Source organism: Geospiza fortis, unplaced genomic scaffold (genome assembly GCF_000277835.1).
Source record: "Geospiza fortis unplaced genomic scaffold, GeoFor_1.0 scaffold112, whole genome shotgun sequence".
In the NCBI taxonomy this organism is placed as follows: Eukaryota; Metazoa; Chordata; class Aves; order Passeriformes; family Thraupidae; genus Geospiza; species Geospiza fortis.
This window is the reverse complement of record NW_005054298.1, coordinates 19690841-19713148: the sequence shown is the minus strand read 5'-3', so window position 1 is coordinate 19713148 and position 22308 is coordinate 19690841. Positions and strand designations below refer to the sequence as shown.

Here is a 22308-nt window from a genome sequence, read left to right as displayed (position 1 = left end):
TTACCAAAAAAACGCTTTTCATTTTTAAAGCTACTGTTGAGTTACTATAAAATCTGCTTTTCACTTATATAACAAGCTGCATTTTGATCGTCTTATGATGAGCTATTTTTGCCTACTTTCATCCATTATTGTGCAATTAATTTGCATCATGACTTTTTTAAAGGCAGACTACCTTTTAAATATAAATTTGAAACAAAAGATGGTGGTTTTTTTCAGAAAATAGTTTTCTCAGAATTTGTAAGAGAGATAGAAGTATGTTCTTAAAGAAAAAGAAAATTATAATTTAAATGTTTTTTAAGTGTAGAAGTTTGACTAAATAGAGCTGTCTTTCAAATAAAATTGATGTTCAGAGCTTAAGAAGGCCTGTAAAATTGTGTCAGCTCAGATACCATATAAAGGAGAATGAAGCATAAACACAACTGAGAGCAGCAAATCAGCCCCCTACTATATTTAATGCCTGTACTTAATCATGGATGCATTCACCAATCTTTACTAATTAATTAATCAATCAGAGAATGCCAATGAAAATATTTTGCAATCTTGAGGTTTAAAAAAATTACTGACATGAGAAAACGATCATAGATATATATCTATGTCTATACATATCATCAAGTCTCTGTTAGAATAAAAAGACATAAAATACATTGTAATGTTAATTCAATGTTCCAAGCAGATTTAAAAGAATGAAAATTCCTAATTCACTTCTGGAGCCATTAGATCTGCTTTTACATTTGGCAAAAGATTAGTATATTGCTTAATGTTAAGACCTATAGCAAATGGCAGTAACAATAGACATGGTTTGCAATGTAGCCCTCTGTTGTGGAGAGCTTGTTTAATAATTAGGATGAGGATAAAGAGGAAATGGGTAGAGAGTGTACTAGTGGTAGGCGTTGAAGTGTGATGGTACTGCATGTTCTTTTGAGCAGATAGCTGCTGTAGCACATTTAATTGGTTACCATGGTTTCCCTTCCTGCAAATTCTATTGTTGTGATACTGAGAATGAATTGAAATAAGATTCTGCAGCATGATTTTTTTTTTTTTAAAAAAAAGGTAATAATGTGAGCCATGATTATGAGTCATGTTTTCTTTATGTTTGGAGGTTTGGGCACATTGAAGATTATGTAGCATCAGGAAAGAATTCTTCAGGTGAAATGAACATCAAAAATTAGTAATCTTTATTTTAGTCAACGTGTATTGTGCAAATTCATACACATTCTCAATTTTTTAAAGAAACTAGCCATGGGCATTTTAAAAGGAGACCTAATTGGTAGGCTATTAGGGCATAATGCTGCACATGAACCTTTTAAGTTTCAGAGGATGACTGCTTTGGTAGCTGAATGCTGTTTATTTTCAGTGGGCTCTTTTGGGACAGGTGTGTAGTGCTGTTCCAGAACACGTGTGGACTGCTGTGGGATTACTTACACATGTAGAATTCAACATCTGCAAAAGGCTTCTTGAATTCAGAGATTAGCACTGTTGATCTGCATTCTGCTGAAAAGCCTTGTTGTACATACTGGGGCAGGGGAGAGCTGTTGGGGAAAGAATTGTTTTAACTACTTTCTACATGGTAATAGCTGAATTATGTTTTTTGAATTATGAATGTATCAAAATCTGATCATAGTTTATCCAGCATCTACAGCTGATCTGTAAGTAGTCAGAAGGAGCCCAGCAAAGCAGTAGCTAACTGCATCTCTTCACTTTACCATGGTAACACTATTCTGACATCATGCTAGTTGTTAGGGAAAAATTCTAAAGACCATTTTAAAGACTCAACTTTGCATATCTTTCTGTGTATTTTTTTTACCTGATTTGCAAATGAAGTGATTGGCCGTAGCAAGGGTTGAATTCAGTTTCTAGAATCCTTTCTAAAATATTCATACAATATTCCTTGGTTGCTAGATGAAAAAAAAGCAACAGGGGAAGAGGTGGTAATAAATTCTGGAGCTTGCTTTTCTGCTTTCAGTAAAACAATCAGCCCTCTATCTAAATGATGTTCCATGTAAAAAGTTTCTTTTCCTGCATAAAATTTCACACTAAATAATTGACTCTGTTAGTTTGTCAATAACATGTAAGGTTCAGCTATCAGTAAACGCCTGAGGTGTTTGCTTATCATCTGCCTTATGTAAGTGCACCTGGGCACTACTGAAATGGCTTCACTTAAGTATTTAGAATAATAATAAATAGCTACTAACCTTAATGAGTAATTAACTGGCTACCTAGGTCCTCCCACAGACTAGAATGCTTTTTCCTTATGGTTCATGTCTTCTTGCTGTGTTCCTGTTCTCCTTCCCTCCTCTTCCCATCTGTTGTTGTTGTCAGCTCTGTTTTCTTTTGGCTAGAGTGCCTAATTTATCTTTAGCAATTCAGTTTACTGCAGTCTTTCTCCTGCTGGTGTGAAGTTCAGCACTTCTCAGAGGAATACTCTCTGCTTCAGCGTGCTGTGAACTTTTTTGGGAGAGCTTGTCCAAGAGATGCCTGTGCTCAGTGTGCACAGCTCATGTTCATTTATGCCATGTCCTTCACCCTGGCTGCAGCTCCTGCTGTGGTCTGCTGGCCAGCAGAGGCACTGGGCTTGTGCTGAGGACTGTGGTGGAGCTCAGGAGCTCTGGGCTCACTTCTTGGTTTCATATATGATTTGGCTTTAGGCCATGAAGTTTTGCAGGCCTCATTTCTCCATTAGAAAAGATGTTTTCTCTATTGTCTCATGTTCTTGTTCAGTACAAAAGTCTAGGTAGGATATCTTAAAAATGGCCTAGACAGACTGAAAGTTGCATCCCATCTCACAGTCTACCCCCAGTCACAGCTCCAGAGCAGGAATCTGTGTTGCACTTTGCTGGTTTTAGGCTGCATAATGTCTGCCTGGTTTAAAGCTTCTGGGCTCTGTTGGAGTTGAAATAATAGTTTAAAAAATCAAATTGTAATGCAATCAGTTGCTAATCGAATTGTGTATGCAAGTACATTATGCTCCCCTCTCCTGTCAAAGCATATATATCTTTTCTGTCTTCTGCAAGTTCTACTGGAATGCCTCTTTTTTTCTACTGCTTTTAGAAAATGCTAAGTAGAAATCTATCTGCAAGTTAGCCCTTTTGATTGGTCTCTTGTTTTGTTTATTTTTGGAATTCATATTTAGAAATTTTTGTATTTGGACACCTTTATTCCTGTACTTCATCAGCTGTAGATACTGTGGGTGTTTTATAGACATGTTTTCAAGATAACACACAATAACCTTACATTGTTGTTTAATGTCATAATTGTTTTCATCTAAATATTTATTAATTATTCAAACACCAAAAGAACTGATACCAATAAGTATTATCTGGCCCAGTTTTCCTTTTCCTTCTCCCTCCTTTATACTTCGTGAAGCTCAGTTGAGTATGGTTCTTCCTGATTTGATAGGTGCTAGAAGGAGAACCAAGCTAATTTTTTTCTTTTGTATCTTGAGATAAATGAACTCTAACCATTTCAGTAATAAATTGACATCTGCCCCATTTATTGCTGCACTTGGTTGAAAGAAGAAATTTATTCTAGAAAAACAGAATATAATAGTAAAAAGGCTATTAATCTTCATTGATGAACTGTTAGTAGCCCCAAGAATTCTAACAATGCATGTTGTGTATGCAGGAACTATTTCATTTTATGTTATTATGCTTGTTTATTGTTAAGGAAGGCAGCTTTGAGGAAAAACTATTTAGAGAGCAGGATGGTGAATCTCACTGTTTGCAAAGAAGGGATTCTTGTAAAACACTGCTCAGGTTTTGAAAACTATGTTATTTTTCAGGCAGGTATTCTGAGAAGTTGGCAAGTTTTGCAGTTCCCTGGCCATCATCAGAAATGTTGTTGCCAATGAATATTTAAAAAAAAAATAGCTTCTTTCAGGAGCTGGAGACCTTCAGGGATAATTGTGTGGAAGAGGTTTTGGCTGCATGCAAGGCTTGTCTTTCTTTGACAAGGAAGTGGGCCAAAAGGGGATCTATGGAGTAATTTGTTTTTACCCAAGAACACAGCATGATTAAGAGACATTTGTGATGGCAAGATTCCTTATATTCCTGTGGCTTTTTATGGAGTGTCAAGAGTCTAGTCATAAGTGTTGGTTCAGAGTTTTCAGAAAATAGAACTGAAATTCTGGCACCTAATTTTGAGAAAGACTTCTGCCTTCTGGCTGCAAAGCACATTAAGACTCTTTCTCCAAGGGAAGATTAAGTCCAAGTGACCTTTAGGCTCAGTCTTAAATTTTCCCAGTTCAGTGTATGAAGTTGCTTGAAATGAAGGAGGACATGAGTAGTCCTGAGGGCTATTAATTTGTCATTTGATTGCAGCTATGCACTCTAAACAATGCCTCTATCTAGAAAATCTTCTCATCATAAAATAGCTTGTGAAACTGGTGAATAGCTACTGTACAATTCTGTATGTGGACTGTAAAATTCATCCTCTGAGATGGTAAGAGAGTGTATCTGTGCTCTCAATCCTTCCCTTCTTCCTTTTGTTTCTGTACTGAATGCTGCATGCAGGTAGGTGGCTGATTCTGAGGCCTGTCTCTCATGGCATGCTACCTAATTCAGCTCCTCAGTCCTTTATTATCCTTTATTACCAGCCACATTTGCTCTACTGTTTAATATGTTTTCCCACGTTATCTACTCTGCCCCACTGGCAACCAAAGAAACTAGACAGCGATTGCTTTTGGAATAAAAAAAACCCTGGAATAAAAAAAGTCTTTTATCTGTAGTCCTGGTGCTTGCAAACAAATGCACAGTGGACACAATGAGACTGTTTGACATGTCAGAGGTCTAATTCTTTTTCTTGGAAAAGCATCTGATGTTCCCCTGTATAAACCAAAAGAGAACATACTTTATCTGTGTCCCACTTTCTACTTATTAAACAAAAAACAGCTGGTACTAGTACTTGCCTTTAGGAGGAGAGCATCAGGAAGTTGAAATATCAAATCTTGGCTCTACTTAGTTGCCACGGTGATGTATAATTAACTAGACTGCAGGAATGTTACAGAAAGTAAACATAAGGAAATAGTCTTGCTAGTGGAAAAATTTAAGTAATAGCTTTAAGTAAGATTGAAGATTAAGTCTTTATTAATACTTTTCAATTGAACATGTATGCTTTTTTAATATTGTAATTTAATAAAAATAGTGGTCAGGGAAAATTTAAATTAATTTGAAAGAAATAAAACAGTATTCTGAGACACATTATTGACAGTACAGTCTTTGTAAAAGACTAGTATTTCATTCATTTGTGGAGATTTTGTGAGTTTATTGCCTAGTCTTTGTAAAAGACTAGTATTTCATTGATTTGTGGAGATTTTGGGAGTTTATTGCCTTATTACTAGTAGGATTCTATTTGAAAACCAGTACCTTTCTCCACAACATATCCAATTAGAAAAGAATAAAGGAAAAAAAATCGATTTGGAACAAATGGGAAATTAGATAAAGGCAAACCATTCATCTCTTGGAAACCTTTTCCTTATAGTATCTCTCAATGACACACTCCATGTGCAGCAGTCTGAACAGATCTACAGGATAGGGGCTGCTCAGTAAAACACACCTGGGTTAGGAGGGTGCTCCTTCTGACCCTGTGGGAAAGACAACTAATCTTGTAAGAAGTTCTGTCTCTTTTCTGCATTTGGTCATCTTGTTCTTCAGAACAGGACTTCAGAACCAGAAAAGACTGGTTTTAGATTTTGAGGGATGTTGCTAAAATCAAAACACTGGGTGTACTTAGTATTAGGCCTTGTGATGATTTTCTGTGCCTTGTCCTGTCTTGATAAAATTAGTGTAATACTTCCAGAAAACTAAGAGCAATAAGTGACCTCCAGCTTGCTTGAAACTCTGGTTTAAGTAGTCAGAGCAGATGTTACTGATGAGAGCAGCAGTTCACCTGCATCTCTTAATATAAGTAATTCTAATGTATATGTCATTTAAGGCCCATCATTCTTCACCTTCAAAATTATTTGGTTCTCCTGATGAAGTGAGAGCCATCGAGGTGCTTGTATGTGCTCAGTGTGCATTATTTCCACTGACCTGAGCAGATGACAGTGAAGGTTGCTCACTTTGGCACTGCAAAGTGCTGAGCACTCTTGGCTCATGTGGACATCTCTGACAGTCAAGGGTGCATAAAGAGGATGTCTTGTGGTCAAAGCTTGTTTGCCATACACTGTGTAGAGTATAAAGGTGTCCTGAAGAGTAAATTTGAATACATCTGCCCCTCCTGCTATAATTTAGGACATTATCTTTCTGCTCTCTGTATGACTTGTATTCACTCAGAACTGCATCCCGTGATGAAATTAGCATTGGGTTAAAACGTATTTCTTTCTGTCATTTTGTAATTTCTCATGTTTGATTCAATGACCTTTTAGTTTGTATGGCATAAAAATATGCATGGAAGTACCAGGTAATCTGCAGGAAAATGCCCACGTCGTTCCTACACCCCTTCCCTTACTGAGCAGGATGCAGATTCCATTTACATTTGAGTGTTTTGCAGAAATAGCAATGTCTGAAGGTGCAGTCCCTGTCAGAACTATTGATAGGGTGATGGGAAGGTTTGGCATTTTGATGTAGAACAGAGAAAAAAATACAGATTCCAGAACTGTGTAATTTTTGTACATATTTGCAAGAATGTAATATTTCACCTGAGGCAAGGTCTAAAATTATGCTTTCCCCTGTTTGGTGAGCTCCCACTGAGCAGAGGAGCCACTTCAGCAAAGTATCATTATTTACTGTGTTCCTTAACATCTCCCATGAAGCATTTGTTTGTAAAGTGAAACTGATCCATCCTTTCAAATTTAGTTCTTAAAACTTATTTGGCACATCTGACCTCATAAAGGGGCCAGTACCCTCGCTGCTGTCTGACCACGGAACAGCACTGGAGTGAGCTGTGAAAGCAGCCTCTTGCCTCCATCTTCCCCACAGGAAATGTTGCCAAGTGCAAACACTAGTGTGTTTTCACATGTTTAGACTGCTTTGAGGCAGAAAACGGTTGCAGATTCTACATGCAGTTTTTAAAAATATGCTGCTGTTCAGGTAAATTGAGCATTCTTATTGTTGCTAAGAGCCTGTATCAAAATGCTGTTCCATCCTGATGCGGAATGGCTGGTGTTGGATAACTTTCGTATTATGTATCCTGTATATTACAAAGATTTGCCTGAAGCTTGGGACTGAACAAGCAGAACACAGAAGGACTTTTGTACAAAGCTTGAAGAGTTAGTCCTGGGCCTTTGGCCAGGAATAAAGAATGCTTGCCCTTGTGCCATTTTGTCCTGTGCTGCTCGGGTTCTGGCAGCAGTTCTGCTTCAGTGTAATTGTTGGCACTGGAGCTCAGCTGAACCTTGAATGGCCTCTTCCTGCAGCAAGCAGGGGAGCAGAGGTCTGAGACAGCATCAGAGCTGCGGATTGATCGGCTCTAATAGAGGGCTCTGTTATGAGAGCTCCTCATATCAGAGCCAAGGCAATTGACTGCAGTGATAAAGTAGCAAAGCACTAAAAAAAGCCATAAGGAGTGTGAAGTAATTTTTCAGTTTTTCCATAGATAATGGAAAGGCTAAAAGAATACCAGAACAAACAGCTCCTTCTGGGACAGCACTGTTTTGGCTATCTCTCTGCAGTTGTTGTTGATCTCTCCTTCCTATCTGTGCTAAGTAGTAGCTCCCCAGATCGGCTGGACAGATGCAGAGCACAGTCACAACTTTAAGTGATAAAGTGTTTTTAATTGTTTGCAAAGGCTTGCTTACTCTTATTTATTCTGCTTACTGTTCTTTAAAAACAAACAACTTTCCCATTTCATTGAGGCAGATTTGGAAGTCAAACCAGAAACTTCAGACTCTACTACGATGGAAAACACTTTGTTGGGGAGAAACGTTTTGAGTCCATCCATGACCTGGTGACAGATGGATTGATTACTCTTTATATTGAAACGAAGGCAGCTGAATACATTTCCAAGATGACAATTAATCCAATTTATGAACACATAGGATATACAACCTTAAACAGAGAGCCAGCACACAAAAAGCATATGCCAACCCTGAGAGATGAACATGATGGCAAAGAGTCTACAGGAGAGGATGAGGTAGCAGAAAAGAGGGTAAGCAATTGTTAACCCACGCTTTTTTTTTTTCTCTTAGACTTTTTGTTTTGTACTTTTAACCTTTCCCCTCTACTATAAGTACTAAAGGTCTCTGCAGCTATTTAGTCTACATAGTTATTTCCAGTGTTACATTAACAGTAATATTTCAACTGGTTCTAGAATTTTGTAATGGTAATTTTTGCATATTGCAAATTTTCATGATTTGGAGGTTAGTTATTTGTCATTGTGATTCTTCAGGTTTTTTTATAGTTACGGATGTTACCATTAAGCCAGTCCTTTATTTCAAATGGGCAAAGAATATTTAATCTTAAAATTGTTTACAGTATATAAGACAATTGCATTTTATTTCTTAATATATTCAGATTTCCCCAAACAAATGCCTTCCATAACCTATTCAGCAGTCTGCATATAATGACAGTAAAGTTGTCCACATTATAAATAAGACTGTTCATTAAGTTGATAAAATGTTAAAACATTTCACTTGGCTAAGTTCAGCCTGTCAGAAGCTGACAGAGCTATTTTTGGCCTCAGCCAGACTTACAAAGAGGGATTGCTCTCTTCAGAGAGTTGCAGTATCAGCTGAGAAGTAATTGCATCCTGGATTATAAAAGAAAAACGAAGAAGGAAGAAATCTTAGAACCAGTGAACATAAAAATATTGAGGGAGGTTGGGAATGTACTGTGCAGACAAAGCAGCTGCCTGAAATTTTATTTGTGTTTCAGAGACTAAACATAAAAGGAAACCATAATGTAAATTCCATTGTGTTAAATGAAATACTTTGTGTATTGAAAATCTGACAAATGAAGGTATTTTTTAAAAGTTATTTTTACACACCTGTAGTTGTTAATGCATGTATAACAGTCTGATATGTTTCCCTATGTCACAAACTTCAGGATGATATACATTAGGCCTATCTAATATGCTTATAGTGCCTAGAAGAAATGCTAACCTTAGTTGGGATCTTTTGTCTCTCCAATCAGAAATGTGTGATTTTAGTTTTTGTGGATGTGGAGGAAAGGTCTGACTGACAATTTCCAACATACATGGCTATTACAGTGAAACTAAGCTCCATACTGAGTCCACAGAGAGAGAGGCTCATAGCTTTGGTCCTTCAAATCCTCCTTCAGCAGAATCTGTCATTCTGCACTGAATTTGCTAGGAGATGAAGCACCCAACTTAGCTTAAAGTATGAATCTTCACTGTTATCAGATCATTTTGACAAAAGAAATACTGCTGGGATATTGAAGCTAGCTGACCACATTTAATATCCAATTTCTCGCCTGTTAGGTAGCAGTAGTAGAGGGGTGAGTTATCACTTAGAGTTCCTGACAGCCACTGCTTCCAGCGTGCTGTTTCAAAAGGATTTTTGTGCATATTATCATAGACAGTTTATTATAATGCAAAGCCTGGGTAAAAATCTTCTCTAAGTCTTCTGGAAGTTACCACTTTGGGTTTCTTTGGTAAAATTAACTTTTCCTGCATTTAGAAACTTTCAAGTGACAGCAGAACTCTGTTCTGTTACATTTTTTAGGTTGATGAAACAGTGTTCATAATTGAGAGATATCAGTGATTAGTGTTGAAGAATGCTGTTTTTCCATGGATTACATTGTGTTATGTCACTCACCATCTGTTTTGAAACATTTTTCATTAAATAACTCAAGGACTATTGAATATTTCTCAAGGATTGAAATTTTATGTGAAAAACCTTTAAACAGATTAGACGTAATCTCAGCATCCCACTCCCTTAATCTGGAATTTAGAAGTGACTAAAGGGGCTTCAGCCACAAAACAGTTCAACAGCAGTGGTGTTTTCAGTCCTGAAGGCCAGGTTTTAATACTCTTCTTTATTTTTTCTTGGAACTCTATTGATGTGAGCACACTGAGGCACACAGACATCACAGGACAGTTAAATTGGAGATTTCAATTTACTTTTTGAGTGATTGTCCTGTTGGGATTGCTATCTGTGGCTGCATGGGGACAGTACAGTGTGGTCTTTCTCACTGTGGAGTGGCACAGAGGTGACATCTTGGCTGTCTTTGCAACTCTCAGAGTTTTGGTGGGAAGATAGCACAGATTTTCCTGCATGTCACTTCACCCAGCAAATCAGAGTAAGGCATTCAGCCACATGACCAGCACCTGATCCCACCAGCAACCTCAGCATTTGGAACAAGCAGCTGTTTATAAATAGGTCAAGTAGTTTTTCTTTCTTTTTGGTGGCAGGGCTTGATTCCTGTTGTCCAATATGAAGAGAATATCATTGAATTGCAATGAACCAAACAAAATTGTTCAGAGTTCAACAGCAAAAAAACCCATTGTTTTATGACCCAAGCAGCAAGATCTGTGTGCCCATTAGCCCCATGGTGAGGATGAAAATTTCCTCAGTGTGTATACAGCATCTGGCAATTAATGCATGTTTATCAGTTTTGTAATGCACAGTGTGCTTCTTCCTCTGTAAAGACAGAAAGAAGTCTGGGTCTTTAACGTGATCATCTGATCATCCTGAGCCAAAATATGTTCCCGGATTTGCAGGCTCTGAGGCTGTTCAGATAGAAATCTAAATTTGTGCCTGTGACTGTTGCCCAGTGATGTGTGGGTGGTGTGTGGAATATAAGTCCTTCAGAAGGAAAGAAGAGACACAAAAACAGTCAGAGCCTGTGGAACAGCTGGTGGGAATGGAGTCTCACTTTCTGCCATGGAAACTGGGCAGCTAGAGAATACACCCCAAGCTTGAGAATGAAATATTAAAGGGCACTCACCCAGTCTTCAGTTTGGTGTGGGGCAGTAGCAGGAAATGTTGCATTTTGTGTTAGATGCCTCCCAGCAGGCACTTGGAATACTTGATTTGTTCCCTGCTCTTTTTGTAATTAATGTATGGTAGAAGGATTCAGTATGTGTTGGGCGACACTTTTCATTTGCAATATTTTAAAAAGGAGCCCTAGTAAAGGGGAAAGATTTAAAGACTGAAAGAGATGAAAAGTCAAAACTTATGCAATCATTAGATAAGGATTGTAAGGCAGAAATTGCAATACTCCTGAGTTGTGCAAGAGACCATATTGTGGCGTGATTTAAGATGCAATTTTTGATGGAAAATACAATCCACTACACAGCATGTGCTTCACTGATAATGAGAAAGAATATAACTGCATACCATGTACAAGTGTGCATTAAAAGTTTAAATTCCTGGTTAATGATTTAATGCTTTTCCAAACCTATGAGGGAATTACTAATTAGTCAAGACATAACTGGAGGAGGAGAGACTGAAAACAGGAGAGTGCTTGTCCTGCTCTAATGTCCCAAGTAGACATTTTAGCTGTTGTGCTAAAAGGGTGATGCTGGTTCCCAAAACAGTCTGCAAATTGTTCAGAACTCAATCGTGGGGCCATCATGGTCTGTATGTTAAGAGAGGGTTAAGAATGATTTAAAAGAGGGCTTCCCATGTGGATTCAATCTATATGACCTAGTGTGGAAGTGGAAATAATAGCCAGTATCATGAGATTTAGTATTCCTCCTGTGCTTTGAATACTGATGGCTCTCTGAACATTCTGTACTCTCAAAGACAATTATGGCCTTAGAGCAGATCACTTGATTCAGTTAAACACCTTATAAAAATGGTAGCTCTCAGAAATTAGTAAATATCTAGAAACATATATCAAAGTGCTTCTTTAAAGCCTTGCAAAACATTCTTTTTTCATTTTGACATGTTTTTGATTTCTTTATAATATGTATAATGTGTAAGAAGTTGTATGAGTGATTGATTCAAGATTTAATATTTGTTATGAAAAAATGAAATCATTATTTATGAGTTATCCTGTCTTTCAAAATGAAATCCTGGGGTAAATGTTAGGATAGCAACTGAATCACATCTATTCATGTTTACTTTAGTAATATGTGCTGTTTCTTCAAGAAACTCAGTGGCTGCAAATCAGTTAAAGACTCCTTCTAGACTGTACTACATTCCATTCAATTCCTGTAGATGGAAAGAATTGAGAGAAGGTTTGTGGCAGCAGTCGCCCAACAAAACAATCTTCTTTTCCTGTTTTCAATTACCTTCATTGGTAATACCATTTTTTCCTCTATAGTGAAGAAGGCTGATTTTCTGCAACTCTGTGCAAGGGGATCTGAAAATGTCAATCTGTATCATTTTAGTAGGAAACATGCTTTTATACCTGCCTCCAAAGATCATACAGATGACAAAGTTAAGTATGATCTGTGTACATTTCTAATAAATTCATAACAGACTCCACATACAAAATCAAGGGTGATACTTTCAGGTGTTTGCAGAGGGACCAGTCTTACATTCCTAGTTTAGCCTTAAACTAACACTTCTATTTTCATTAATGATATTACTATTTTTCTACTTCTGGTCTCAGTCAAATCTGTTAGTAAGACCTGCTTAAACCTTTCCTTCACCATGGCTTATTTTATCTTCAGGGACAGCACATGAGAGGCTGTAGCTGAGGAAGTTGCAGTAGCTGGCATGGAAATACAGGCACCCTTACTGAGGTCTGTGATAGAGGCACAGAGCTTTGAACAGCACTGCTTGGTGCTCAGTAATGCCAGTTGTGGAACTGATGGGGCTCAAAAAGACTTGGTCTCAATAATCAGGGAGCAAAGTGTGCTTTGAGAGCTGAAGCAATCTTGATGCTGGAAGTTGTTTGAAATATTTCCATTTACTTGAATTAACTTCAAAGATGGCTGTATAATGTCCACAACATCTAAACAAGCCATAGCTGTAACAAGGGTAATGATGAAGCAATAATGTTTTTAGAAGTGCAGCTAATGAATATTTACCTTAAAGTACATTTAAAGATGCGGGACACTGAGCACTGAAGAATCCCATGGGTTAACTGGAGGAGATTGTCAACTCTTTTCTCACAAATGTTCCTTTCCAGTCCCTGCGCGGGTGTCCGTGACAATCACTCTCTAACTTTAATGTAATTTATAAATAAAACATAACTCTGTGGAAGGCAGAAACTTCTATTTATTTCTTCTGGGTTTAGCCCATCTTTCAGCAGAGACTTCAAAGCACAGACAATTTTGTCAATTCCAAGAAAGTTCTTAGCAGGATGAAAGACAAGCCTACTTTTTAGGTAGCTGCTCCAGCATATCAGCAGCATCATGCTCAGAAGAGATTGCCCCAGCCTCAGTCTTCCTCATCTTTCCTTTCTGTGCATTAGCATTTCTGTTGCTGGGGAACCAGTGTCATGTATGGTGTTATGTATGGCACATACAGGCCAAACTAAAACTGCAAATGGTTATGATGCATTTTTGCAAACATATATGGTTTTAACTTAACCCTGTGTTTATCAATACCCAGGAAAGTAGAGTTAAGTGCAGATGTTGCCCAGTGTACAGTCATCAGCACAAAGATAATTCTTTTCTCCAAACTGCAGAATGCTTTTTCTACTTATAATCACCAAGAGTAGCCCAAACTCTTATTTGTGTTCATTATGGCAGTAAAATTGATTCACTAAAAAAGCTCATATAAACTGATTTTGTTTTAAGATTCAGAGCTTCCAAATGAAGCATGCACTTAGCTAATTTAAACCCCAGGTCACGCACGGAACATCTAGTTTACTCTTATCAGTATCTCATGCTTATAAAAGATAAATTAGGAAGCAAAACTTGTTTTTTAAGGATCTGTAACTGGACCTCCAGTGTTAAACACTGTCCCATAATTCTCCTGTTTCTCCTAGGACAAATTCTTTCTTCTTCTGTTGGTGCCAGCTCTGGTTGGTGCCCAGCCATGCTCAGTTAATTCCTGCAGGTTACAAATGGCCTCCTGGCTGATTCCAGTGAGCCTGCAGGCCTTGCCTGCCTGCCTGTGTGCGTCTGCACCTCCAGAGCACATGAATGTAATGCTTACCCCATAATGGGGGGGATTAACTGGAAGTAGAAGCTGTGTGCTTGTGTTGGTAGCCCAGTGGCATGTTGCTGGGCGGTATTACAAGGGTCAGAACAAATGAGGCTCCACAGCCTGCAGACAGTGAGTTGTGCCTCAGGTCAGCCTGCATTTCAAGCAGAGACTGCACCTCCTGTTGCTATGCTACTCCTGTAGAGGTGTTCCCTGTGGTCTGAAGGTAAACACAGTTGAGGATCAGCATCCTGCTTCAGCCTTTTGTCATGGGTACAAGTCTATTCACTGCTTGCTGAGATGACCTTTCAAGTTACTTTCTGCTTTTTCAGCAAAGTGTGGCTCTTTTATGATCTGACATGTGAGATGTGTACACAAAGATACAGTCTTCAGAAAGTTTGGTGTCAAATGATACTGAGGCAGGCAGCTGCCATGTGAAATGGAGTGCAGCTACTCTTTCAGACTCACACATGAGACCCTCAGCAGAAGTGTGGAGAGTAATTACCCTCAGCATATGCCCTGTGCCCGATTGAGCCTTTGTAAGATGAATAGTGTGCAGAGCTGTTAAAAAGGCTGTAAAGTAGTACAGTTGCTGTGCAATTAATTCTGAAGTATAATGCCTGTGTTGTTACTGATAAAATGAAACCATTAGCAGTGAATAAACTGTTACTCTTTTCCTGTGTTTCTGGGTGTTGTGAGGTCAGTCAGTGTGAAGCTCTCACCTCAGTTCTTTTCAGGGTTTCTGTACTTGGTGGTTTGGATCTGGCTACATTTTTAATGCCCTTCAAAAGGTATTGTATAGCCCTCGCCTCTCTTACATGTACTGGCAGAAATTTCTTTGTTTTGTAGCTGGGATAGGCTAGTACAAGAAGACACCCAGGGAGAGAGGGAGGACTCTCCCTTTGCTCTTGAAGAGCTAAAGAGGATAGCTTTCTTTGGCCACTCTTCAGGGTGAGAACCAGTTTTCCCACCCTAGAGGACCTCAGTAGTTGGGACATAGAAACACAGAGCTCCAGCTCAACTCTGGATGAGCGATGGAGAGCTGTTGTGATTTCAGTCCTAACATGCTGTAGGAGTCTGCTGCTGACCTTCCCTAGGGGCCTTAGACTCAAGGCTTCCCAAAAGGCCACCTAGAGGTACAGCTGGGAAGCCACACAGACACGTATAAGTAAATTACAATCTTCTTTTCCCCTATTTAAAAAAAAAAAAACCTGTAGCTACCCTTGACTTTTTATGCCTTCTTACAACTGAATAATCCATGCAGTGGCCAGAGAAGGGAAAGGTGGGTCTCTCTCAGAGCAGCTTCTAAAGTACGAGTGTGGTTCTCATTTATTGCTTGTGCAAAGGGCTTTCTGGATGGTAGGGACTGCAGTGGGTTGCTAGCTGGCAGCTCCCTCGTTTGTTGTTCTCATTCCTTAGCTGTGTGAGTTTGGGGTCTTTTTTTTTTAACTCCTCCTCCCATCTGGCATCTCCTAATTATTTTCTATTACTAATCACTTCTACAGGAAACAGACTGGACTGTTGAATTAAGAGCCCTATAAAAGGATAATTTTGTTATTTACAGGTTTCTTAGCTCACTTAAACTTTATAACGTGACACTGTATAGCTGGTGATAATCACCTTGGGCTATGATTGTGTCCAATCTCATAAACTGGGCAGGATCAGGTCTGGTCATTTGTGGAATGTGAGAGGCTCAAGGAGAAGCTTGGGCAGTGCAGCTAGTAGCACCTCTGGTTGTGAACTAATTTCTGAAATATCTTGCATTTTATGCCTTCTGCAGCTCTGTGTAGCCAGTTCAAACCTGTGCTAGGAGTCTGACTAGCAGGGATTTCCCCCAGTGATCTCTCTCTTTATTCAGATAAACTCCTTTCTCTCCTTACTGTTTGTTCTGTGTATGTCTAGATGGAGCAGGGAAAGCACTTTACATGGGTCACTGTTTACATGAGTCCAAGTACAAAACCATGGCTTCTGTACAGAGATGGAAAGGATGGGGAGCTGTGGTGGTCTGATGTGTCACCCCCACCAAGTTAGAGAAGGCACATCTGCTCCACTAATAATTGCCCAGTCATAAGTGGTTACCAAATGCTTAAAACCCATGGTGAGTGAAATGCTTGCTTTAGAGGTGGTAGCAGAAAGAGAAGTAGTTAGGTATGCCTAAAACAAGTATTAGACTGAAAGAAAAGAAGAACATTTTTCCTGTGGTAAATGCCACAGAAGCTGATCTGTTCTGGTTCTTGTTACTTTCTTTTTAATCTTTCACAAGAAAAAATATATTTTCAGCTAAAGCTTCTCATGCTTAATTTTAGTCTCTAGCTGAATGTTTTCTGACTGAACAAAGTAAGGAGAGCAGTTTTATTACTAAGCTCAACAAACTACTTGCTCCTATTATTTCAAACCTGTCACACTTGTCATCAGCAAAGACAGCAACTCTTGACAGTTTTGCAAAGACTTTCTTTGATCATTAACTTTTAGAACATTAAACTTTTCCATATTTAACCTTTCTTCTGCATGGCATCAGCAGTTAGAAACAGTGTTGCTTCTGGCATCTAGTGTTCCTACAGTCCTAATGTTTCAGTAAGTTAAGAATCACCACTCTGAAAATTCTGGTTCTCAGTTGTTGCTCTAATCTTCATCATGTTAGTATTGATATTTCTCAATTTCAACTTGCATATAATTTCCAGAATAAGTAAAGGATGATGTGTTTATAATAGTGAGGTCATATTATAATGCACTTTGATTATATTGCTGTGTAGTGGAGATTATTATTGCATTTTCTTAGAGCTTAAACAGTTAGAAATAAGTTGCCTAAGGAACCTTAGAGCTAGTATCACAGAGTATATCTTCTATTAAGCCTTAGTCATATGTGTATGTGATTTAATAATTTTTTTCATATTTTCCAATTTGTGGATTAGATTAGTAGCACTTAGAGGAAAGCAGCTTTTACCCTTTTTGAGAGGGGATTGGAGGAATTCTGTGAAAATATGAAAAGACTCTGTTCCCAATTTCCATTTTGCATGTAATGGTGAAACATTTTAAAAGCTCAGTGCTTTATATCATGTGTCAAACAGTTTATTGGTAGAAGATTTCTGATGATTTTACATTGCTAGAGAAGTCTTGAAGCCATTTCCCAAAGTTAATATGATAGTGAATTACATTTGCATTCAGGCGTTTCTGTGAATTGGATGATGATTAGAGTAGAAGAATGTTTAATGCAAATGCATAAAAAATACGGAAAGTATCCTGTGTTATGTTTCACAGAATTTCAAAGTGCTCAGTCTCTTAAGTGACAGCTCTCATTCCCTCCAGCTCCATCCCAATCCTTGCTAGTGCTGGTCACAGCTGGCGCCTGGGAGCTTCCCATCACCTCTGCCACACTGCAGCGTGCCTTCCTTCTCAAGGCAGACTCCCTGCTCAGTAAGCTGATCATGCTCAGAGCTTCCTGGACAGTTTTTATGGACCTGATGGGTTAATTCTCATGGGCTGTTTTTATTGTTGAAAATTCACACAGCCTCAGCCTTAGAAATCTTCTAAGCAGTGTCATTTTTAAAGTGCTAGTTGATGGTGGCAGTACAAATGAAAAATTGCCCTGTAAGGTAAGATGAAAAGCGTGCTAAGAAAGAAAGAAGAAGTTGTGCTGGTTTAACATTTTGTTTATTTCCAAAGAATTTAAGTAATGCAAATATACCCCAAACTTAGTATTTTAGCTTTGATGTGACCTGTACTCAAAATAAAAGCTGTTGGTCAAAGACCACACGCATCTGAAATCGCAGGTGTAGACTGGAACCTGGGACTAGTGTATTTCAACTGCAAATAGACATCAGCTAAACATTATGTTGAAAGAAACCACAGACTTGCTGGGGGAAAAAATAAAAACCCCTAGAGTTTGTATGATCTGTCCACATGCCAGTGCTTCTCCCTTGAAAGGTAAATATTCTGTATAGCCAAGATTTATGGTGGGGGGTTACATTGCCAGCCCCATTTTGAATCATTCCAAATCCTTCAATTTTCAAATCAAGTGGCTATTTAAATTTGTTTCAAAGATGCTGTGTTTGACTATTTGAGGTGATGATGTCTTGAGTGCCTGTCTCAAGAATTTTTAACAGTCATAGCTTTCTGTAGGGAAATGGGATTTTTACTGCTGTTATAGGAAAATTTTTCCTGACAGAAGCATTTTAAAATGTTAATTAGGAAACTTAGAGGGAATAAATAAGAAAGATGAACCATATATGTAAAAGGAGAGAGGAGAAAATTGGAACACTGGTCAACAGAAATGAAATGAGCCTTTTCTGAGAATGTGGTCAGGGATTAGAAGACTTTATGGGTGGAAATAAACTGATAATTGGTTAATAATTGATAATGTGACTTTGCAAGCAGACTAATTCTGCTGCCAATTCCACTCTGGTTTCATTCATTGCAGGTTTCAAAGCAGTCTTGATTTAAATAGAGATTTATGCAAGGGAGTGGGAGTCCACATGAGACTCATTTGAAGGATGATCAGCCCATCTGATTTTTCGAGTGTGCCTAATTGCACTGTATAAAATGAACAGACCCTGACCCACTGGTGCAGCTTTGCCCATGGACACACATGGACCTACAAAACTGGTAATCAGGGTCCCTGAGGAGTGCTGGGGAGCACTGGGGGTTACCCCATTGTTTAATTTTCTGCAGGGAGGTGGTCCATAAGCAGGTTTTTAACATCATAAATTTGGTGAGCACGTTGCATAGAGCCATTTGACAACTCTAGTATTCCTTCAGGTTAAACATTGTTTTCACCTTGACTCATCGGTTCAAATCAAATCGTAATTCAGGAAGGATTAGGAGACTTTACATTCTTACTCTTATTTAAGCTAAATAAGTATGTATATGGACTGAAAGTATGATTAAGAAAGAAACTGTGACAGCACATGTACCATAGCAACATAGCTTATTCAGGAAGAAGTGGATGGATTCAAAATAGACGCTGTGCCAAAGGAGCAGGTGTAGTCTGAAATACAAAGAGTGTTTAGAAATTAATGAGCTGCAGTTTTCAATTATAACATACATTGAATTACTCTAAATTGAATTACCATGTAGAACAAAAGAAGGCTAGTATTAGATGCATTAGACTGCCAGTCAAGACTAATGTGAAATAAGTATAATATATTAGGTAAGAAAATATTGATGAGACATAAAAAGAAATTTCCATACCATTTACCCATGTTATATCTGTAGCCAAAACTCCTATTCCACAAGGAAAAAATTAAAAAACACCTAATAAATATATGTATAGAAAGACCTTGTGGATTATACAATTTTCATTATCCCTAAGTGTATACATTTTCACTAACAAAAAGATAACAGAGGTTGATTATAGGTTTATTTTATCTGTAAAATTCTTAAATGAATATTATAAAGGAAATGTAACGTTTACTTCCTCATCAAAGGGTATGGTTAAACTTCTCTTTTATTTTTATCTTTCCTTTTATTTGAGGAAATCCTTATAACAGTATGGGTCAGATGAGGAATAAAACCCCCATTCCCTTGTGGTTTCAAACAATTAGTCTTAATAGCCTGTTTGTTCTTACAATACTTTAATTTAGTATATCAGTAATAAAGAGCATTTGCCAAAAGAGGAGCATTCATGCAGCTGCCAATTTGCATTACATTTTAACTGCTATCAATCCTGTAGAGCCCATGGCATTTATAAATTATTTTTAAGGTCTTTTTGGAGTACAGTCTGCCTTGACATGTCATGAATCAAGAAGCTTTTGCTGGAGTGACCCTTCACTGCAATGAATGTCAGTGGAGGCTCGGTCACAGCAGCAGAGCTCTCTGCAGACCAGCAGGGAGACATATCCCAGACAAAGGGAAGGGGAGAAAATGCAGTGCTCTCAGCTGAAATAGGAAATGCTGACTCAATGGGAGCAAGATGGAGAAGCTGCTGAGGAACAGTCTCTGTGTTGCTGACCAGGGTTGCTCCCCTAGGCAGAGCTCCTTGTTTCATCAGCTCCTCTTCCTGAAGGCCTTGTAGCTGCAAGACAGATCTCTCTGGCTCCAGTTTAGCAATGTGTCACAGTGCAATAATTAACTTCAGCTATGTGAGTAGTCCTCCCAGTCTCTCTGCTCCTGCCTTGCCCAGGGAGAGGAGTACCTGACCAAGGCATGTGCTTTAACTCACTGATTAGCATACCACCTCCATGGCCCAGGCTCCTGGCAGGAGAGGAGGAAGAGAGGATGGACCAAAACCAAAACTATGAAGGATGGAGGGTAGATGGGAAGGGCAGAAAGCAAAATTGTAAAGGACAGTCTTTGTCTGGAGGATTTACTGGAGACAAATTCCAGTGTTTAATGATGCTTCTCTTCTTCTTCACAAATTGTCTTGAATGGTTTGCCTGGGAACAGGGATGCTGCCCGGCCCCTGGGGCAGGGAGATTGGTACTTTGTCCTCTACCAGTTCTTGGTCCCCTTCTGTACTTTTCCAGGTCTGGTTGGGGTTGGCCCCCTTTTAATGCAGTTTGTTTTCTGGCAGAGGAATGGGACTGTGGTAAGGAGCTACTACAAAGCAAGGAGACACTTTCTGAGGCTGAGCTGGTCAGTTCTCATAGGCATGAGAGCTTCTTTCGTCACCACAGTCAGAGTGAGGAGCTCATTTCTTAGCTTTTTGTGTAGCTTTGATCATGGTGTTTGAGTGGCATCTCCTGCCTCAGTGTCACACAGCTTGGTAGCAGCTCTCCTTTTGTCAAGCACTCACATCCTGCCTTTTGCAAGCAGGCTGCTGGTCTCTGTCTTTAGGGAAAGGGCTGGAGCAGTGGGTTATTTTAACACAGGCAGCTGGGGCCATGGCGACATCTTGCACTGGTATCTGCAGGGAAGAGCGCTGTGGCTCCTGCTTGTCCTGGGCTGAGGGCAGGACTGCACTTCATCCACAGTGCAACTCTGTGAGGATGTGTATCACTGTTAAAGCTGCATAAAGGAACTTGTAGCTATAGCTTATGAAACCCAGTGAGGACCATTATTGATTGCAACATCACACCCCTACCTGTGCACACCCCTACCACATGCCCACATACACCCCTGTAGTGGGATTTGTACTGATGGAGTTACCCATGGAATTACCTGTACATGGTGGGCCAGTTGCTGACCTCCCTGAAAGCTAAGTCACTTGATATTAGCAAAGTCCTCCAGAACAGATCAAAAGCAGAACTTCTTCCTGAAGGTACTGAGAAAATTTTATTTTATTTTTGCCATGTCTAGATCCATAGTTATATACCAAAATATATCCCCCCCTTTGGAAAAGAATAGGTTGTATTTACCACTGGAAAGTGCCTTGCTTTTGTGCCACTCCCCAGAAAAGTAAATGTTCATTGTTTTTGCCTTGGCAGTAACTGAAAGAGAGGAGTAGTTACATAGGTGCTCTTTGCTGGTGCACAGTTTGGAATTGTCATTCCAAAGGCCCATATCAGTAACTGCCAGGAGCAAATCTACAACCTGTCAGCCACCAGAAACAAAATAAACCCAGATCCCAATCAGCTGCAGTGACCAGTAGGTTTTAGGAGTAATGCTACAGAAAAACTTTTCTGTTGGCTTCCCTTAAGATCTCTCTGCTTTTTTATGAGTATGCTCTGCATGGTAAGCACACCAATGGGAATATACAGTCCTCCCAAATAATGCAAATACACTTTAATTGTATTGTACAATACAGCACTGAAGAAACTCACTTTTGATGCAGTAATTTCTAGCAGCAATATCAGGCAGCATTTTTTCCATTATTTAAACTTTGGATTTATGTATTTATTTATTTATATATTTAACAGCCTTACTTTAAGTCAAGCCAACGTTTTGGCTGAATTTGTTTAATTAAATTTTCAATTAAACATTTTTTAAGCCTTCTTTTAAAATTCTAGATATAAAATAATCAAAAATATAAATAGCCATTTCTTTAGATTTTACCGTAAGTATTTCACTGGAGGGGGTGGGAAAGGTCTGATTTAATTAGAAGTCAGTCCATTTGGAAAATTTTGTTATAAAAACCAGAACTTTTCTCAGGAGTAAGATTTCATCATTTAACCACTACTTAAACCCAACTCCCCTGTGGGTGACTGAAAGCAGGGCTCACTGTTGGCTGAGGATTCCTTTCTGCCTGAGCACTGTGGGAGCCTGAAGGTGTCCACGAGCCAGGTAAACGTGGTTGTGTTGGAATGGCAGCAAGAGAAGTCCCTGGTGGCTGAGCCTGTGTGATGGTCCTTCCCACCCACCTTCTGAGATGTCATCTTTCAGGCTGAACCTTTCTTTTAATAGCATTCCTACCCTCTGCTCACACCATGTGAGCACAGGCTGTGCCTGGCATTAGCATTCTACAAGTGAAGAAAATTCACTGAAAGCAGATTATC

The 22308-nt window shown here is 38.9% G+C and overlaps 1 protein-coding gene across 2 annotated transcripts in view; it reads left to right on the top strand.

The window, feature by feature from the left end:
- The window catches only part of CHN1 (chimerin 1), a 90100-nt gene that overhangs the window by 34222 nt on the left and 33570 nt on the right, over positions 1-22308 (top strand). For both annotated transcript variants that reach the window (XM_005415870.3, XM_031059059.1), the window contains one exon: positions 7794-8082. In XM_005415870.3, the coding sequence (XP_005415927.2) occupies positions 7794-8082 (289 nt within the window). The remainder of the gene's footprint in view (positions 1-7793; positions 8083-22308) is intronic.